The sequence below is a fragment of the Acanthaster planci genome, linkage group LG21 (assembly GCF_054643075.1).
Source record: "Acanthaster planci isolate LZ-2023a linkage group LG21, COTS_SCS, whole genome shotgun sequence".
Lineage (NCBI taxonomy): Eukaryota > Metazoa > Echinodermata > Asteroidea > Valvatida > Acanthasteridae > Acanthaster > Acanthaster planci.
In genome coordinates, this window is record NC_141797.1 from 6,557,609 (window position 1) to 6,578,131 (window position 20,523).

The following is a 20,523-nucleotide window of genomic DNA, read 5'->3' on the forward strand; positions in this document are numbered from 1 at the left end:
TCAAGCGTAAGAATGAGAGTGTCTTGCAAATTTGATGTCTTTCGCAGGGAAATAATCATAACTCCTTTTTGTAAAGAAATTTATTTAACATTTATGTTATTCTTCATCCACACACTGAACTCAACACTTTCAACGAGCAATTTCTTTGTTATTATATTTACCTGAAAAAATTAAAAATGAAAATAGAAACAAACTAATGTGTTGCCGCGTAATTCGAGACTGGAAGAGCTAAATTTTCTAAGCCACACCGTAAACACAGTAAATGAATGAGACAAATTATTTTCCTAAAGATAAAAGTTTTGGAATTAGGTTCATCTCTGTGCAATTGCAACAACCGGTGATAGGCCTAATCAATTTCAAGAAAATCTTTCCGAGATAAACATGCTTACCAGGATGATACAGTGATTAAAGAAAATCGGGTGCCAAGAAAAGGGTCGTTCATGCAAAATGAAGTCAAAAGGTCAAATTCCTTTTTACTTGAGTAATTGTTTGAGTGTGGAAATTTCTTTCATATGCTATACATGTGGGCACAAAGGCTTACGTCATCGTGACGTAATTAACAGAATGAAAAGGGCGGAAGAAAATTTGTCTGATTTTTCTTCCAGCATAAGGACGGAAACAGCTTACGACGTTGTTACGCTGGCATTATTATCCCACGGAATTCCCTGTAAAAGGGCGGTAGGGGACTCTGTTTAGTCTGGTATCCACTAGAAGGCGAAATTTACAAGTAGATGACGTGCGCCAGTCTAATTACTGCACTTTTTGTGCATGGGTTGCCAGGTTGTAGGGGTGACCGAGGGTTGTGATTCTGCGCCGTAGCTCATTAATATTTTGTGATCAAAAGGGATTTTTACAATAAGACAGACCATAATCAGGAGGGATCATAGACATTTTCCATAAATCCTGAATTTTTGACTGATAGTTTCCAGCTCGGGGTATTTCTTTCACAAAAAGCACCAAATTGCCGACTTATTTTTGATAGAGGCGGGTGGCTACGTTCAGGAGCGCTTAGTTTTACTTCTATTTTGGGGTATCTGCCTGGTGTTATTAGTTATGGATGTCCATCGAAATGATGACGACGTCTCCCCCAGTTGAATAGAGAGATTAAAAAAAAAATAAAAATGATGGTATGGGCGCCTCTGATGGCTCCTCTGGTGGCTACGTAGCCCAAACTCCAAAGCGCAGCGCCTTCCACAGATGGGACAGGGGACACCATCGCCTGGAGGAAACCCCTGGTACAGTCTCAAATGGCGTTGGCAACGTGGTTCCTCGCGTACGCGGGTGAGTGTAGCCTCAAAGCAATCCACAGCCTCATGACTCGCAGTCCGCCACGTGTTCCGGTCCGTTGCCAGCTGCTCCAGGTGGGAAGGTTGAACTCGAAACTTCTTCAGGATGGCCTTGAGATGTTCCTTCAACCGCTTATTCTGACCTCCAGCGCTGCGTTGACCAGTAGAAAGCTCAACATAAAAAAAAATGTGCGGGGGAGTCGGTCCTCAGGCATCTGGTAGACATGTCCGATCCAACAGAACTCCCGTTGAATAATGAGGGCCTCGACACTGACACAGCCTTCTGATTGGAGGACGGAGACATATGGAACACGATCTGCCCAGGTCAGCCTGAGAATACCCTGAAGACAGCAAATATGAAAAGTGTCAAAACATTTGATGTGGGCTCTGTAGATGGTTCAGGCCTCACAGCCATAGCGCAAGGTGGAGATGCAGATAGCCTTATAAACAGCACCCTTTGTAGAGATGGTAATACCCTGGTTGAGAAACACTCGGTGTGACAGCTTGCCAAAGGCACTGGAAGCTTTCCGTAACTTGTTTTGGATCTCCTCACCAATACTGCAGGATGAGCTCAGGATGCTTTTAAGGTAGACAAAGCTGTCGACTTTGTTGATGTTCTCCAACCAAACTTGAAATTGTATATCAGGAGGGAGGCCTTCACAGGACACATGCTGGAGCACTTCCGTCTTCCTGGCATTGAAGACGAGTCCAGAGCTGGTGTATGTGTCGGTCATGGTGTCAATGATCCTTTGGAGACCCGCTGCTGAGTGGCTGACAAAGGCGGCATCATCAGCATATTGCAGATCAAAGATTGTCTTAGACCGAGTCATAGTCTTGGTTAGCAGTCGTCGCAAGTTAAAGAGGCTACCATCGAGCCGATACCGGAAGGTTATGCCATCATTGAAATGGAGCTGGTGTCGGGAAAGGAGATTCACTGCAACCAGGTAGATGTTGAAAAGGACTGGTGCAAAAACACACCCCTGTTTCACTCCAACTTTGACCACCAAAGGCTCCGATTGCAGGTCCCCAACAACCACACAGGCAAACATTCCAGTGTGAAACTCCTGAAGGATCTTAAGAAAGGAGCACGGGTCTGCCGTACTTGAAGATATCGCCAGGGATCTCATCTGGTCCACCCGCCTTGTTGTTTTTAAGGCACTTAGCAGCCTGATGGATCTCGGCAAAGGATGGAGTGTTGTCCAGCTGAGGGATGGGTGGTAGAGAGGGGAGGCGGTCGATCACGCTTGGGTCAATGGGGTTAACACGGTTAAGGAGCTCGCTAAAATGCTCAGCCCTGCGGGCAAGAATGCCTTGGTGGTCCTTGATGAGGATAGAGTTGTCAGCATAACTCACAGGAACTGAAGTGCCTCTGATCGGTCTGTGGATGGTCTTAACCGCGTCATAGAAACCATGCAGATCATGGGCGTCAGCAAGGCCTTGGATCTCATAGGCCTTGTTCCTCCACCAGTCATTTTTCATCTGGCGGAGACGGGTCTGTGCAAGGGAGTGAAGCAGAGCAAAACGGGCTTGGAGTCTGCTAGAGGACGGGTTATTGATATTGTGCAGCATTCTTCCTCTTCAGGAGGTTGTGAATCTCTGTAGATGTGTCATCAAATCAATCATGGTGACGTCTGCGAGTGTGACCCAAGATCCCAGTGGCGATCTCAAGGATTGTGGACGAAAGAGTGTTCCATTGGTCCTTGAAGGATCCATCAGTGAAAGCGGTGGACTCGCTAGCTGCATTTATGGGCCTGGAATCAGCACGAGACATGGGGAGAGAAGTTGAGGTAGAAACAGTTAGAGCACTGGTTTCAGCCGCGCCGCAAGAAGAGGCAGAGCGGACGATTTTTAGGCCATCTTTTCCAGGCCCGTCCTCACAGAGAAGCGAGCAGCGCGGACCCTAAAAAGGGCTGCTCGGTCGCCCAGGCAGCTGCCTAATGGGGACGCCGCTCCATCCCGGCTCCGGACCACCATCACACCTGCGCTGCCATACGTGCAGTGGGCAGGCTAGGGGCTGCTAGTCCCATCCAGGACCTGCCCCCGTCACTGGCCCAACCGTCGCCGCAGGACGTATGGAAAATTAAAAAAAAAAAGGGGGGGAACCTGCGCAATGAGGAGATTAAGGTGGTGGGGAGGGGATGCAGTCCTCAGCACCACCGACGTGACCACCTACAGCTGTACCGATGGCATGACTAAGTCAGGACGACTGGTGGCTGGAGGGGCTGCAGGGAGTGGCCGGTATCTTCACAACACCTGTAGAACCGCCCTAACGTGTACTATGTGCCCGTGTTTGAAATCGGGGTTGTCCTTCTCCTAGGCAGACTGCCGACGTAGGCTAACGAGTTCAGCCTACCCAGGTTTGTGATCAGAGTTGTCCCTCTCCTAGGTGGACTGGCAGGCAAGCCTACGAGCTCCACCTACCCAGAGCATCTGGCTATAGCGCCAGGAACACGCTGACACCCTCTGCCATTCAATAAAAAACAGGGTTGGCACAAGAAGCCACACAGTAGGATTTAATTAGGAGAGGCTAATGTTGAGACACCGTGCTAAACAATGGGATTTTCAGTGGGAGCGGAGCTACTTACTTCTCCAATCCACCCCAGCACATCCTAACTCATTTAACCCCTTGCCTGGTGTAGGTTACACTACACTACACTAAATACGCGCCCATAGAAAAGACTGCAAAATTCGACCGAAATAACGCCGCCTGTTGACTCTCGTGCAGAGGCTGGCCCCCGTTTTTTTCACTGGAAATTCAAGACCATGGCCTGAAGATCACTTTTCGTTTCAATTTCATGGGGCTAATCCACAAAAAAATGTTATTTGCCTTTGAACGAAGATACCCCTAAAATAGCAGAAAAAACTAAGCGGTCATTTCTGAATGTAGCCTCCCGCCTCTATCCAAAATAGGTCCACAGTTTGGGGCTTTTTATTAATAATTGCCCTAGACTGGAAACTATCAGTCCCGAATTCGGGATTTATAGAAATATTTCTACGACGCCTCATAATTATGGCCTATCGTATTGTAAAAATCCCGTGGGATCACAACATATTAATGAGCTCGCGGCAGAAATACAATGATTTGGTGGAATGCACCCTGTAGTGCACGGGAGTCATATTGGCAAGGTATATCTTTCCTCGCCTTCCACCTCTGTGGTCCCGGGTTGGATTCCCGGCTAGGTCCACATATGGATTGGGTGTTCAGGCCCTACCTGGCTCCGTGGGTTTTACCCAGAATATTCCTCTGGGGTTTCCTCCCACCTCTAAAACTGTAACTGAATACTGTCTCCCCTTTACTGATGTTGGTGAATGTGGGTCGTTTGGCGGCTGCCCGAGGCGCCCTTGTATGCCATCGGCTCAACCATGTTTAAATGTATTCATTGTTCCACGCTTAATATCTTCATTGTACAGTGCATTTGAACATATCTATATGAAATTGGTGCTTTATAAATGAATAAATTATTAAATTATTATTATTAACCTATAAAGACAAGATGGTGGCACCCATGGCAACAGACCGAAAGGGGGCGCCCTGTTCCTTTTTAGTGTTTTTTTTGTTCTTTACGCGTGGAGAAAATGAGCAGTTTTGCCATCTGAAGTTGTCAAAACAGTAACAAATATAGTCAAAGATCAGAGGAATGTACACCATGTCTCTCGGAGGGGCTTCTTGAATATTCTGTCTTATAAGAACTGGAGGAGGGCCTGAAATTCGCCTTATTTTGCCGCATGGACGCCGGGAAAAAAGAAATTGGAAAGGTCCAATCAACAGTTCCGTCTTCTCGTCCTCTCTCTGGTAGTTTTTCTTCTCTCTGTCCCGCAGTTTTGAAGATGTTTGATTTCTCCGTTTGTTTACAGAATAAGATTGTCATTGCGCACAAAACACTGCCGCATTCAGTGGCAACAGACAAACTGTATTATCCGTCTTCAGAAAAACAAGAAAATGTACTCAATTTTTTGAATTGATTTCCATATTTTGTGTAGATTTTCTTTGTTTTGATTTTTCTTTTGCAAAGCCGGCCCTCGAGGTGATATTTGAGCGATGACTCATTAATATTGTGACCCTATGGGGTTTTAACAATAAGACAGACCATAATCAGTAGGCGTCATAACAATTTTCTATAAATCTCGAATTGGGGACTGATAGTTTCCAAATAGAGGTGTTTCTTTCACAAAAAGCCCTAAATCGCAGGCCCATTTTGGATAGAGGTGGGCTGCTATGTCACCCAGAAATGGTTGCTTAGTTTTACTGCATCTTTGGGGGTATTTTTCTTGAAAGGAGAATAAAAACATTTTTCGTGGCTAATCCCCATGAAAGTGAAACGAAAGCTGATCTTCTGGCTATAATCTTGAGATTCCATTGAAAAAACGGAGGCCAACCTTTCCACGAGAGTAAACAGGAGGCGCTATTTCGGTCCAATTTTGCCCGGTTTTGTATGGGCGCGTATTTGGTGTAGTGCAACCTTAGGCTGCCATGGTAGGCCAGAATTATGTTTCTTGTCCAGCCTGCAAGTGGTAAGTGTTACTGTTACATACTAATTTCTTACAGCACAGAGATAATGCAGAAGAATCATAGTATTTTGGTTTTACAGTTTGTGGAATTTAATGTGGTCAAACCGTCAAATCAACTATTCGTACGTGTCCGGAAACTTGACCGAATACGTTACGTGTGACGTTAGGCCTAGCCTAGCCCTACGCTCTGTTGGCCTACATGACTTGACACAAATTTATTACGAAAGTTTACATGGTGAAATAACTTTCTGAAGTAAGCCAATTTGGAGGTGTTGAGAAAGTCTTGCTTTTCCCTGCTCTGTGTCGGTAGAAGCTCCATGGATCCTTACACAGATGTTCTCATCCAATGGGTGAGGGATGGATAAAAAAAGTTGTAGCCTTGAAAGACTTAATATTCAACGATAGAATCCAGGTTGGTTCCGTGGTTCACATGAAGTGGAAAAAGGATCTGTGGAAAGGGAGAGTATTTGATACTGCGAACTTCCCAGATTCTGACCAGGATGAGGACGTGCCACTTGCACAGTTATAGAGGGAGATAGGAGGTAGGTCAGCTTGCTTGATAGATACTGCACAAGTAGTCATTTACAAGAATCCAAGCAGCCTTTCTTATCATTTCCTTTGTTAAAATAATGTCACTGGTCCTCACCCCTATTGTATTGTTACTAGTTGATTACCTGTTGAGATCAGTTGATTATTATGAAACTAAATTTGCTACGGCTCAGCACTTCATATTATTGAACTGCACTAGTATTTTCATGACTGTGGAAGCTCAAAATTTGAATGATGGATAGTCTGGAGAACCTAAAGTTTTTCATCCATAACGGATCTTGCCCAATGCAAGTCTGATATAATTTGTGTGTGATTCTAGGCAAGCATGATTCGGGCGTCACTAAAGTGGTGAAGGAGGCACTGGATAACAAATCACTGCCAGAGTATGAACTGTGCAGAGGATGTGTTTGCAGCTTGTGTCTTGTGTCAAGTGCTGCTTTGCTTTCGACACTTTGTCGAGGATGTCCCCTGTACTCAGCATAATGATTTTGCAGTGAGTTTATTTCGAAACTTTCCTTTTATGGAGACATTTTGGAAAACAGGCACTTCTCAATACAGTGCGTCACCAAGAAGTTTCCACAGAAAGGCTATTAACAAAAAAAATCCACAAAAACGTGAGGTGTGGCTATGTTTTACGAATCGCCCAAATTAAAAATGTAAAATCATGGAATCTTTGAATCGTCACATATCATTAAGGTCCATGTAAAGTCCACTTTTTCAATTTTCTCCCTGAAGGCAATTTTGTTGGACCAGTTTAGCCATCCAGCACAAGTCTACCAGACTGCTGCTGCAGATTGCCCCTCTGGCATTATGACCTCATCAGATGGACACCCAACTGCAAACACAGGCCAAACCCGTGGGGAAGAATGTCTTCAGCAATTCTTTTTCATCAGTCCAACTCTGATTCTGAGGTGAAGCCCATGTGTCGTCTACATTTTTTTCCATTGAAGACGTTACCTTTGGACCCACGACCTACCCCTGCAGAAACAGTTCTTGACATTGGAGCATCAACTCCTAGCTAGCAAGGTATACAACTCCCAGCGGAAGCTAGTCTGAGCAATAATAACCATGCTGATGAGCTACCAATTCGATGCCCCAGATACCTTGCAGAAGCCGAAGAACCAAATGAGAAAGAAGTATTAAAACAAAACAATTAGAATGTTGCTTTATATTTTTAGCCTAACTTTTTTAGGAAACATTATTTTAAGTGTCCAAATTGGACATTGAAACCACAATTTGTTTAAGGCCAGGTATTTAAACGCTCGGTGTTTTTTGTTACCGTTTACATACCACAGCATGTAGGGATACTTGTTTTATTCTACTGCAATTTTTAACTGAAAGGGGCAAGGGATTTTAGCGTGAAAAATTGTCTGCTTGTCAGCCCGAAACTTTTCTTTTCAGCCAGGTCCTCTCAAGGATCATAATTTAATGCGCTTCAGGTCAGTATTGGTTTGGCTCGGACTCAAAGAAACAAATCGACACATACATTGTGAAGTAATATATAAAAGAACAGCAATATGAATGGCTTTTCTTTTATTGGTTTCAAGGAAGAGGAAGTCAAATCCTCAAGCATGGATACAGAATGTACGGAAGCAGAAAAGAAATTCTGGTGAGCCCTATGTTTCCCAGAAATGAAAGGTTTGTCCTGCTCGTAGCTTGGCCCAACTTGTTCAGGTATTCAAATGTGCAGAGTTGATACTTTTAGCTGAAAGACAGACGATCTTGGACAGCTATTACGGGACTGCTTCATATGAACGGCAAACAAATTTCATATTGCGGCAGTGGCCAAGGTGGAGAAAAATGACCATGCAAAAAGGCGGGCAAGGCATACATACCACCTTCCAGTCAGAGATAAGAGAGTGAAAGTATGGCAAATATTTTTTTTCAGTACCTTAAGTGTAGGATATAAAACATTTGCCTACACCATGGAAAGGATAAATGATAGTGTACATGTATTTTGCAGCCAAGATAAGCGAGGAAAGCACAAATCCTGCCGCAAGCTTTATACATGTATCTGTCGACTTTATTTCTGTTGTCTTCATTTCTGTGGCTTACTATTTTTCTCACGTTTTAATTTGTACAGTCTTTATTTGAGCGTGGTTATTTTAATTTATTTATGTTGTGTGTATTTCTGTGTGATTATCTTCATTTCTGTAATATTATTTATGTGATCGTATTTATTTATTTTTATCAGTATTGTTTTTCTCTTTGTGTTTCCGCAGGGGTACATTTATTTTTCTCTCTATACATTTTTCTACAAGCCAGGCTTTGAGTTGTTTCGTAAAGACCTACAAACTTTTAATTGATTTAAGATTATTACTTCAGGTATTCCAAAATTTGGGACCCTGAAAAGAAACAGAAATTAAAAGATGGAGAAAGGCGTACATATGGAATGTGGAAATCGTACGCAGTCCTGGTGTGATACATATGTGTCTGAGTGTTTAAAAAAATTAAAGTAAACATATTTTGTAATGACTTGGGTAATTCGTTTGCTACAAATTGATGCATAAAAAGGCAAGCCGGAGTAGGTAAATCTCAGAAACCTTAAAGGTATTGTGGTTATAGAATAGTGGATTAGAAGGACTACGAAATGAACACCATTAATAATTCTAAGGTCCTTCTTTTGTAAAAACAGGATTCTATTCATTAGATAAACAGAAACTTTGCCCCAGGCAAGAGTACCGTAAGAAATATAAGGTAATACAAGAGCAGTTGGAGACATGCGAAAGTTCTAAATTCACCGTGTCAAAGAGTGTGTCAACTTTACTATGAGAACAAAACAAATTTGTATCATCTGCAAACATAATGAAGGAAAATTTCGAAGATAAATTAGGAAAATCATTAATATAAATGGGAAAAAGAAAGGGACCCAATAGGGACCCTTAGGGTACACCACAAGATAAATACTTCAAAGCATTATTTACACCATCTATACAGACATATTGTTGCTACTGGAAAGGTAATCCCCGAACCACTCCAAAGCAATACCCCAGATACCGTAATGGAAAAGTTCGGTCAAAAGAATAGAATGATCTATGGTATCAAACGCTTTGGTGAGGTCCAGAAAGACTCCCATGGTATGAAGAGATTTGTCACGACCCGTAGTAATTTTATCAAGTAACTATAAAATGGCATGTATGGTGGAGTGGTTCTCTCTAAAACCAAACTGAGAATCAGGTATTATATTTTTTTCCATAGAATCGGGCATAACTCCACTGCTTGAAGATAAATTTATTATAAAAGTCAAAGGCTTGGAAACTGCATGAAAAACCTGCTAAATAAGAAGCCAATTAATGGAACCATGACCGGAACTCTAGATTAGAAACAATAGTAAAAAGTTCATGATCGGTTAGGGGATTGAAAAAAAATGATGCATTGGCTCCAGCAGAAAATCCTTAACATTTGCTTGACAATTAGGAATTCCATCGGCCAATTTAGGTCCTATGTTGACAAAAATTGTTGAAATTCTCCGCAATCAGTGCGGAGTTATTAACAGTCATGCTGTTAACACGAATACTTGAAATTTCAGAAAAAGACTTATTTTTGAGGACACTGCTTATAACCTTCCAAGTATTTCTGATATTATTTTTCTCCTTTTCAAATTGTATAATTGTATAATACACCCGTTTGGCAGAACGGGGTTGTATATAGATGAGGAAGAAGAAATTTTGTAATAAAGTTTGTTTTTGTGATTGATAGACTTTAAAAGAGCGGATGTTACCCAGAGTGACCTAGGTTGGGATTTCTACTACAATGCTTCATTTTAATGAGTGGCACATTTTTATTATATAAGGAAAAAAACATTTTCCAAAAAATATTATAAGATTCATTTGGATCATTAGATCTAATTACCGGGGACCAATCAGCTGAATTCAAATCATTCTGGAAATGACGTAGATTATCGAAAGGCTGTTTACGAAAATATTTTGGAATTTAAGTATATGAAAGGGGAATAAGAAAAAAATTAAACCACCTAAGGAATGAGTGAGAACTAGAATTGGGTATCCAGTTCATATTAAGATGGATTAAATTCTACTTGAGACATACGATGAGCGGGCCTACTTATCCTGTTTTTTTTTAGAATACTTCTTGTTCAGCTTCTTGAGGTCATCATTACACCCGATGACGACCCGAGAGCCATTATTCTGCCGGATTTTAATCCTACCGTCTTGAGACCAGATTTTTGAAGTCTTGGAATGGGCCTTTGAAGTAATGAACTAGTTCATTATTACCTTGGTCAGACTTTTATGGACATAGATGTTAGTTCCCTTGAACTTCGATCTATGGCGATAAAAGGAAGTACGAGTATTATAGTCCACGAATTTTACAAGCAGCGGTCAAACTCGAGGACAATCAGTTTTATCTAGGCGCGGTCCGATCCTATGAGAGCGGTCTATAGATTCAGAGCTAATCGTCAGTCCAAGGTGTAGATTGGCTGCCTGATGACCAATTTATCAGGTTTTTTGGCTGTGAAGTCTCAGGAATGCCGTGCACAATCAAACAATTGTGCCTTAAATACTGTTCATGTGCGTCTACCGTATCATGCAAACGGGACTTCTTGCTCGAGTTGACGAATTCTGGCATCCCTGGATTCGGACTCCAGCTGCAAAGCATTATGAATGTCGTTGCTGATAGTATCTGCAATCGTTTCAGTCAGCGCTGGAATTAATAGGCCAAGAAGAGCCTTCGATATCAGGGCATCAGAAATGGCTGTGGTGAGTGCTACGGGATCAATGGGCACTGGTTCAAGCCCGTGGCCGGCCACGCCTGTCGTGTTCGGTGAAGCGGTAGTGCTGGCTTAACGTTATGGAGGCATGGTTTCAACCCCCCCCCAACCAAAAACTCTCACTTCGACCAAATAATATGGGTTTAAATGATTACTGGATGAGAAGGCAATAGTTTTTGGAAGAATAACTTGTCTTAGTTGGACATATAGGCCTAGTGATATAAAACGGTGATTTTGAGAACTCAGTAGGAGCTAAACGGAAACCCGTACACCCTCTTTGAATCTCATCATTTCTCTCAGTGATGGCGGGATATCTGCTCAATCGCCCACCAAACATGGTGAAGAGTGGCCAGGGCCAGAGGTTTGGAATTCATAAAAGTTTAATAGAGCTTTCAAGGTTTGGAAGGATTTGGCCGGTACCTTTAATCAGTTCAAGTTACTATGTACTTTAATTAGGCCTACGGATTTTCTGGCTACCTAAATCTAAATAAACCTCAGGATTATGAAGTTGTTAGTTTGTAATTCGTAAAAATTTATGCACCCTCAAAGGATGTCGGACTGCTGTTATAAAGTGAATATATAAAATAAATGAGGTAGATCTTGACACCATTTGAGGCAGATGGCATATTCAGAACGGCACGATTTGTATCAGTGAATTCATGAGAAACATCATTTTTACCGAAACCGGAAACTTCTATGCGTTTATTGGATGATTTGGCGGCAGCCCCTCAATCGGAGACCTGATATTCGCCACTGAAAGCGTGATGAACCGACTATGATTAATTTTGCGAGGCTTTTCAGTTACATTTGTTTTATATTTACATATAATCAGGATCGTAATTACAGCTGGCCATGTAGTTCTTAATTCGTTGGACCGTGAGTGGCAATACCGAGTATGAACCTGTGAACCTATTATGCCATTTTCGATTTTTCCGAGAATTATCACACAAGACCAGGCCGAGGTTTTGAGCAAATTCATTAGAATGTTTGCGTTTACTGTTTCTCTTTAGAGACCGTTTTATGTGATTTATTACCCAAAACTTTACTCGTGAAGGAGTGCTCTTGACGTTTAAACCACTCTTGTGACGTCACCCTATTAAGTAAAGTGTCGATTATTCTTGAGATTAATGTACAGTTAACTGTAAATTCTTAAAACGAATGTACAGTTTTTAACAATGTACAGTTGGACATTCTTCAAAAAGATGAAACTTGACTTGATAGACACAGAAAAAGCACTTGTGACATTAAATTACAATGTCAAGCACGATGAGAAACGCTCTCAAAATAAAGCAGATTGTTTCAGACGTTGAATACGGTTGACACTCAAATTCTTATTTTTGACGTGGTAACATTTTCTGTTGAGATTAGCAATTTTCAATTAAGGTGAACCGCTCTTTACGCTGCACTATATAATGTTTTTAATTTCTCTCCTTCATTTCCACAACCCCTTCCATTTTAGTTTAATTTTTACATTTCCACTCCATCTTATTTTAATTTCATCTTTTCTCCATTTTAATTTAGATTGATATGCTAATGGTTACGTATAATTTGCATTATTTCTTTCATTTTTATTTGTGTATTTATTTAAAATCCACATTTGGCCACTTTATTTCGGTTAAACTTCAGTTTAACTCTTTCGCTGTTATTAAACAATTTTCAAAAACAACTTCGACAGTCACAATTCATGTACTATTTTGCAAAACAGATTAATCGTTTAGATACTTACGTATGATACTTACCAGATGAATCAGATGATATCCCAAATGCATGTATTTTCCAAACGAAAGAATTTCCTTTGGTGACTGAGGGATTTCGAAGAGTATGTGTGTACTTCCAAGGTTGTAAACGTAGTCTTCATTGAAGAGACAGTAAACTGTAGTTCTCATATCAGTCACTCGGGAAACTTGCTTGATAGTGTAAAAGGTCCCCAGCTCTGTATCGTCATATAGGTAGTCTTTGCTAACTTTAATTTAGCATAGGGAGTATTTCCGAAACTAACATTTACATATAAATCCACTTGGACCGTAAGACAGTGTGTGTGCCGCGCGATACACTGATGGTGCGTGTCTGTTTGCAACTTCGTGTAAAGCATGTATACATGCGAATAACAGTTGCGCACCTAGCCGAGGAATTACTCAACAGCTTGGGGCAGAAATAAAGCCTTTATGTGCATGCAAATGTACAAAACCAGCCAACGCTGGACAAATGGTGGAATTCATCTCAGTGCACTCAAAGCACCAGTAAAGCCTTTTTTCTTTTGTACTATATGGACAATAATAGTGAAAGGAAGGACATGCTTAAGTTGGATAAACGACTCAAAAGGTGGAGATTCTTGGATTAAAAAAATCTCCACTTTTTTGTCGTTTCTCCTTAACGGAGCCCGACCCAATCCAATTAAAACGATACCCACAGTAAACTTAACGTCTTCTGGTTATGAATGGTGGACGGGTCAGGGTCCGAAGATATTAAACATAAGGAGTCAGCATATACAGAGATCAAAAGGGTCGATGATGGCCACCGCCAGTACCGCACGTGCTGCAAGGACAAAACAAATTACGCACCGCTTATGGGCTACAAGGAATGCTCGGAGTTACATTTGCAAAGGATCGTGGCTATCGCGCAAGCGTGTCCGAAACACTTCCGCATGTTCAACATGGCCGCTTGAGACAGAAGCCATCGTCATCGGGGACTTAAATATCGATAATTTTAGTGATTGTTCTGATATTCCGATGACAATGAAAGTCTGGTTACGTCTTTACATCCCCAAAACGTCTCTCTTAACAATAAACAGAATTACCAACTAATAAAAATTCTCCAAAAAATACGCACAAGAAAACTGAGAGAATGTAGCTGGTCCAGAGGAAAATGAAACATGGGAATATTCGTTGTCCTTTCTGTCATTATCCACAACTGTCTAGGCATGAAACCTCATCACGTTGTTAAATGCATCCCTGCGGCATGTTCCCACCTTCTTTTTACCGTAGGAACCTTTAGGATTGCGACTTGTGATATAAATATCGCAGTTCATATTTTGGGTACTTGTTTTCTACCGCCAGAAACGCAAAATGTCATAACTGACTTTAAAAACATCCGACTTTTGCCAAACAACCGTCGCTGATTTCGATTTTTCGAGAGCATCTGCAGAGATCACTCACTTACTCCTGAGGACTACTGAACAAAACTGCACGTCTTCTTCGTGCATCTTTCCACCATTTATTTACTCCAGTATGCCGCAGCGAAACATGGCAAGTCTGTGGGTTACCAGCTACCTGGCGGTGGCGATCACTGTGTACAAAGAATGTTTAGGGTCTTCAACACTATACCAGGCAAGATATGGGACGGAGGGGTACCCCCTTATCTGTCCAATCCCTATACACATTCTAGACTATCGACTATCCAGACAGACCGGTAAAGGTTCGACTGAATTGGGCAATTTGATAATGGGTGGATGCATTGGATGTGTGTCCACGCTGTTGAGCAAGTGTTTGTCTTGTGTACTTATAACACTTGGGTTCCAACCTGCAACCCGTTCCCCCAAGATTCTCTTTACACTATTGCTGCCTTCAGTTAGAAATCCTTTCAATTACTTTCGTAATCATGAACATTACACAACGACATGTGGTGCAATCGAAAGAAACGAGGAAACTTGCAAGCTGCTCATTTTTTCCTCTCAAAGTTTCCGGGAAAAGCTTCACACTGGTGAATGCACAAGCTAAACATAATCTCTCTGAAAGGATTTGCCAAAGGTACGATGTCAAGTACACTGGTTCCTCGAAATGAGGCAGTTTTATTTGGATTCACATTTGGACACACAAAAGTCAATTATTTACTAAAAGTAGCATCTTCAATTTAGCATTGTTAATGATTTTTTGCAACAAAAAAATCCAGGTAAATGAAGTTAACGTTACCATTCAGTTTAAACACCGACATTGTAAATTTTAACAGTTAACATTTTGTAAGACTTTATCATTAAATCAGTACTGGCCGAAAAAAAAATCACTCCTTGGATTCATCCGGGTCTCCGGAAAAGAAACACACTGCTATGTTTTACATCATTGATTTCGTCGACATTACTGAAACACACATAACGGAGACGATAAAATCGATATAAACCTCTCGCCAATGTATCGCTTCGTCAAACTTTGTACTCTTTTCCCACCTCTCACAGCTAAAACTTTCCACAAAATTAGCAACAATCCCCAGAGTTCACACAATAAGCCACATATTCCTCTCACTCCCTTTAGCACATACATAAAATATTAGATAAACCTACTTCAATGTCACCTCATCTCGTGAGAGCTCTTATGTGAAATTAACTGCAGAAATTCAATTAAAAGTGATCTATGTATTTATGCCAAGTTAAACGAACATATTACGATGACAAAGTGTGATAAAACATAAAATACAATAACGGAATGTAAATATGTTATAACAAACATGGAGTGTAATGACGCATTCTACTATGTGACATTCTTTGACAGGGCAACGAATTAAGTCAACTTTGTTTCGATTTATAAGTATCTGTGGCGCATTCAGCCGCCGCTGAGGGACAAGTTGCAGCCCCTGTGTGTAGCCATTTCATACTACGTGAACCACACTTTATTCGGGGAGATGCATGGGACCAATTGGACGGTCGACCATAGTGAAATAAAATCATCTTTTGACCTCCGCTTTCTGAGACTAGGACATACCACTGACGACTTAGTCCAAAAACATGCATATCATAAACCCTAACAGTCCTCGATCGAGTTGGAAGATTGAGGACTGCGTAGGGTTAGTTTTGTTTTTCATTTACCATTTTATAAGGAAGGTATTCATACATCAGTCCTCCCATGAAATGGCTTAGAGAGAGCAAATTACCATCACATAAAATTCCGATGTACGAAGCACAAGTTTCAAACGTTTGAAAACGTTTGAACGACTTCACACATCAGAAATCTATATTTAATCATCATGTACAAAACGGATCAACCTATCTCTGACTGGTGAAAAGTGGCCAGGGCCAGAGGTTTTGAAATCATAAAAGTTTAATATAGTTTTCAGGAAGCAGAAGGCCTTAACCGGTGCTTTTAATCACGTGAATTTACTATATACACTCGGGAGTTCTTTTTCTCTACTTAAATCATAATAAACTCCTCAGGATTTTGAAACTTTTTGTTTGTAATCAGTAAAAAATAGATGCACTCTCAAAAGATGTCGGACTACATACTGCTATAAAGGTAATGTGTAAAATAGAGGAGGTATACCCTTACACCTTTTGTGATAGATAATAACGGCACAATTTGTTTCAGTGATTTCATGAAAAAAAATCTCCTTTCCAAAAGTAGAAACTTTGATGCGTTTATTGAATGAATTCTTTATACACTTGTAGCCATTATATTAACAAATCTGTGCTTTAAATTATTGTCGGAATGTACTTTGTAAATGGTATCATAGCTAGTTTGCCGATAATGTTTACAATGTACAACATCTGAGTTCAGCAATTCTCTGACGTATTTGAACCACTATGGACATTTTTGACGAGCCGCATAATCAAAGTTTAGCGTTATGAAAGTCAGCGTTATCCCGAATAATTAAGCTAAATGTTTAATTCGTCAAACAAGAATTAACATAATGAAGTATATTTGTATATGTGAATTTGTGACTCGTACTTCACTTGAGCCACATTGGCTTTTGACGTGTACCTTAATTCGATCAAACAACCCCAAGGGTGGACTGCAGCGTCTTTGAGCTGACCTATTGCGATATACAGGAACGCCTCCCTGGACACTTATTGTCTTTATTATGAGTCAGTATTTAAAAGCTGTACTCACTTTTCTTTTAGGGGAGAGTGATTTAACGGATAAAAATGGACGTTTCTTGACAAGAAAAACAATTTTCAGAAATACAGGCAGCTCCGTAATCACAAACCTGATAAACTCCACAGGCAATGTGGTGCACCAACCATGAGTGAATTTGTGAGGCGTTTCAGTTGCATTTGTTATATATTTACACGTAGTCCGGATCGACAGTAATGTAATCCCGCGCGATACAGCTACTCGTGCATTCCACAATTCGTTGAACCAAATGAGCAGAAAACCATGAACCAATTTCTCGCCATTTTTGTTTTTCCCGTATTATCACACTAGATCAAGGGTTCTGAACTAATTTATTAGAATGTCTGCTTTTATTGTGTCTCTGTGGAGAATGTTTCATGCAATTTGTGACTCGGGACTTAACTTGTGACAGGGTCCTCTTGACGTGTAGCCTCACCAGATCCAACTACATGTACCCCCAAACTGGGTTTAAATGTCTTTGGTCTATGAATGGTGAATGGGTTGTGAGACCTGGACGAAGAGTTTTCATATGGCTCATGAAATTGGACCTTATGTGAGGCAGATAACCTATAACGTGGAAACCGACTCTTATCCGCTCGCCTAAGAAAAGGTGCATCAAGCTCTAAACTGAGAAGCCATGAAGGCCTTCGATACTGGATACCTCGAAATCCGAAGAAAATGCCACTTTCTCTGAATGTATAAATGTGTTTTCGATCTTTTTCTGTCAGTGAGCAGTCATTAAGATTCAACGAGCGAACTTGTTCCATTCGTTTCGTATCTAGCGGCGAGAGACTTAATTTATTTCGCGACACCGTAGATATCAGTTTTTTATCCGATTTGAATAATCGCTGCTTATTAAAATGCTGCGTTTTTTTTCAAATAGGGTGTTTTTATACGCTTTGTGTGACAAACGTTTCTCGGTCACTACTTTTGTAATTCTTTTCGCCTTTTTTCAAATTTTGACGCTCGGTTAAAATCGAGTACATTTTCGGCCTTATGCAAATGGCCTCTAAAATTGTTTGGCCCCCGAATTGGTCTCTCATTTTACCAATGAATTTTTATTTTTCGGATCGTAAAGCTTATTATCAGTTGGGTAATTACTAAAATCGAGCACCTTGCGCTTTTTGCGCAGATATTTAGTTAAATTGTCAGTTTGAACCTCAACGAGCAGGCTGTCTGTGTCTGTGTACAATAAACATACATTTGAACCGAAATCTGTTTATAGCGTATTATAATAGAAATCATAAATTAAAGTTTTAGATAGGTCTGGCACGCTTACTCCGCAGTAGATTGGTTTATTTAGATTTGTTTTTATGCGATACACTTCGACGAATGAGAGATCACATTCCGAAAAAGGCGTAGTCGCTTTATAATTTGGTTTAAGAGTTAGCTTCTGGTATTAGTCAGCGTCGTGTAAGTCTCTCAATAATGACCGTTTATGCGAAATCGCTCATTTTCCATTGTGTTACCAAAAACCAAGTTATTCTTTAATTTGAAGAAGTCCTTTTCGAAATCAGACTTTGCCGCAGTTCGGTATTGTTATCGATATAACTTTTTATCCATGGGGTCTGTTTAAATGACATTACGCGGTGAACTTCTTTTAACTTGGAGCCCGAGTTCTGAATATTTTTGTAACGTTCGATAGTGAACTACAATCTGGATTATTCGCTTTAGCGTAGCGCTTTATTCCGACGCTCGAAATGCCATCGCGTTTTGCTCTTTCGAAAAATAAATGCTTATCGATATTTGTCAAGAGCTCTAGTTCAACGCCGGAATGCTTTAAAAGTGCGTCCCAAAATAAACCAGGTGAGGTGTAATAATTTGCCCGGTCAATGCTGTAATTCTTTTTACACACTTTGCGAAAGTTTTCAAATACGCCCGCTAGTAATAATACGTCCGTTTCTACGTATAAATCGTAGTAATCTCCGATCCGAGATTACGGGAGTTAAAAGTTTTCTACATACACGTTTTGCGCCAGGGAATATTCTTCCTTAAACAGACGCCTACCTTAACAAGCTGTAAAAAGCAGCTCGACTAGGAGGCAGTTACAATTCTTCAAATTTATCAAAAGAATCTATGTATTCGTACGGATAAATTCCCTTTTCTAAAAGTACTCCCTTGTTTTCTGGGAACCTTTCGCGGAGCAATTTAAAATCTTCAGGCGAACAATTTTTAACCAGTCGATCGCCACGCCATGAAATGAAACGAATCTAGGAATCTGAGTTGATCAAAACTAAATGAAATATAATTCTAGGTGTTTTTGGCTATGACGCTAATTTTACTGTCATTAAACGCTTGAGCGCCCTGCATAATTAGATGCGCGTCATATTTCTCTAAATTGTGCAAAATCACAGGGACGGGCGTTTGATTTGGGACTACTCTTAGTTTTAGATTGCAATGGACATGTGCGGGGCCTCTACATTTGCCCGTTACGTGTCAATGATTGCGAACTTTGCGGAACGTATTGATGGGCTTCATACATGTCATACAAATGTAATCTCTAACACCGCTTTCTTTTACTGAACTAAAGGCTGCCTTTTTGCTCTTTGTTTTTGGCTCATCTGGAATTTTACATTGGCATTGAGATTCTTTGGTTTTGCCAATGCGTCTTTCGCAAATCCAGCATGTGTTACAATTTTTGTAGATTTTCTGCAACTTGTCAGACCAAGTTAGAGGCTTAGAATTGGCAAAAGATTTGTTTATCTTGGCGACTTCTCTAGAAAGCGGCTGCACAAATTTATGTGTCGCGTCTGGGCCTCTGTAAGTTTCGCGACCCGTGCAAATTCCACCGCATCTGACAACTGCGTAAGAATAACCGCAAGGCTTGGGAATTTGCGTTTTGACTGTGTTTAATTCTTTTGGTGGGAGGTGTTCCAAAACAGACTCGAAATCTGCGTATTTTTATAATTTTCAACTTGAAAATGTTTTTCCCTTTTTCGAGGAGTACTACCTTGCACGCCGCCGTGTCCATTCCTTGGCAATCTTCCTGGTGGTTGTGTAACCTTTCTTTCGTTTGAAAATGTGACAGGCATTTAAAACACCAGTAAGTTTTACCGTTCTGATTATTGACGTCGCCCATAAATCAAGAAAGGTGATTAATCCAGCAATAATGAATCGTTTCGCCTTTAGTGAAACAAAGTAAATTGATGTGTTTGCCGGCGCGTTTAGTTTTATAAAGCACATAAGTGCATTCTTTCTCAGCATAACCAAATACATTCATGGCTAAATTATTTTGTGATTCAATGCGTGGAATTTGTGACACGGGTGCTGGAAAGTCTATGTTTTTGAAATTTAGGGCGTCTTCTTTAGTGTAGGTCGAGGTGTGCTCGTTAGTTATTTGGTAATTTGAGTTGATTTCCAACTGATGTTTAACATTTTTGGAATAAAATTTTAAGGCTGCTCTCAATGCCTAGGGAATGCACTCTTACTCTTTATTTTGAACGTAAATTATTGCTTTCTTATAAACCAAATAGTTTTGGACGTGGAATATAAGTGGCTCCAACTGGATTATGTTTCACCACGTTGATATAAAAACGCGACTACTTTTTTAAAAACCCAACCCTAGTCTCTCTGTTCGTTAGCTTCGATATCCTGTAGATGTTTGGCGAATGGTTGGGTTAAAACTTTTTTAATTTCC

The 20,523-nt window shown here is 40.7% G+C and overlaps 1 protein-coding gene across 1 annotated transcript; it reads right to left on the minus strand.

Moving 5' to 3' along the window:
- Positions 1-1,684: 1,684 nt before the first annotated feature.
- On the minus strand, positions 1,685-2,335 carry LOC147795738 (uncharacterized). Its single transcript, XM_087131463.1, has one exon. The coding sequence runs from the start codon at positions 2,333-2,335 to the stop codon at positions 1,685-1,687; it is 651 nt and encodes a 216-aa protein (XP_086987589.1).
- Positions 2,336-20,523: the final 18,188 nt, after the last annotated feature.

Bases quoted from the DNA above. Each gene is read 5' to 3' on its own strand.
- LOC147795738 (XM_087131463.1), bottom strand. From the start codon at position 2,335: ATGTTTGCCTGTGTGGTTGTTGGGGACCTGCAATCGGAGCCTTTGGTG.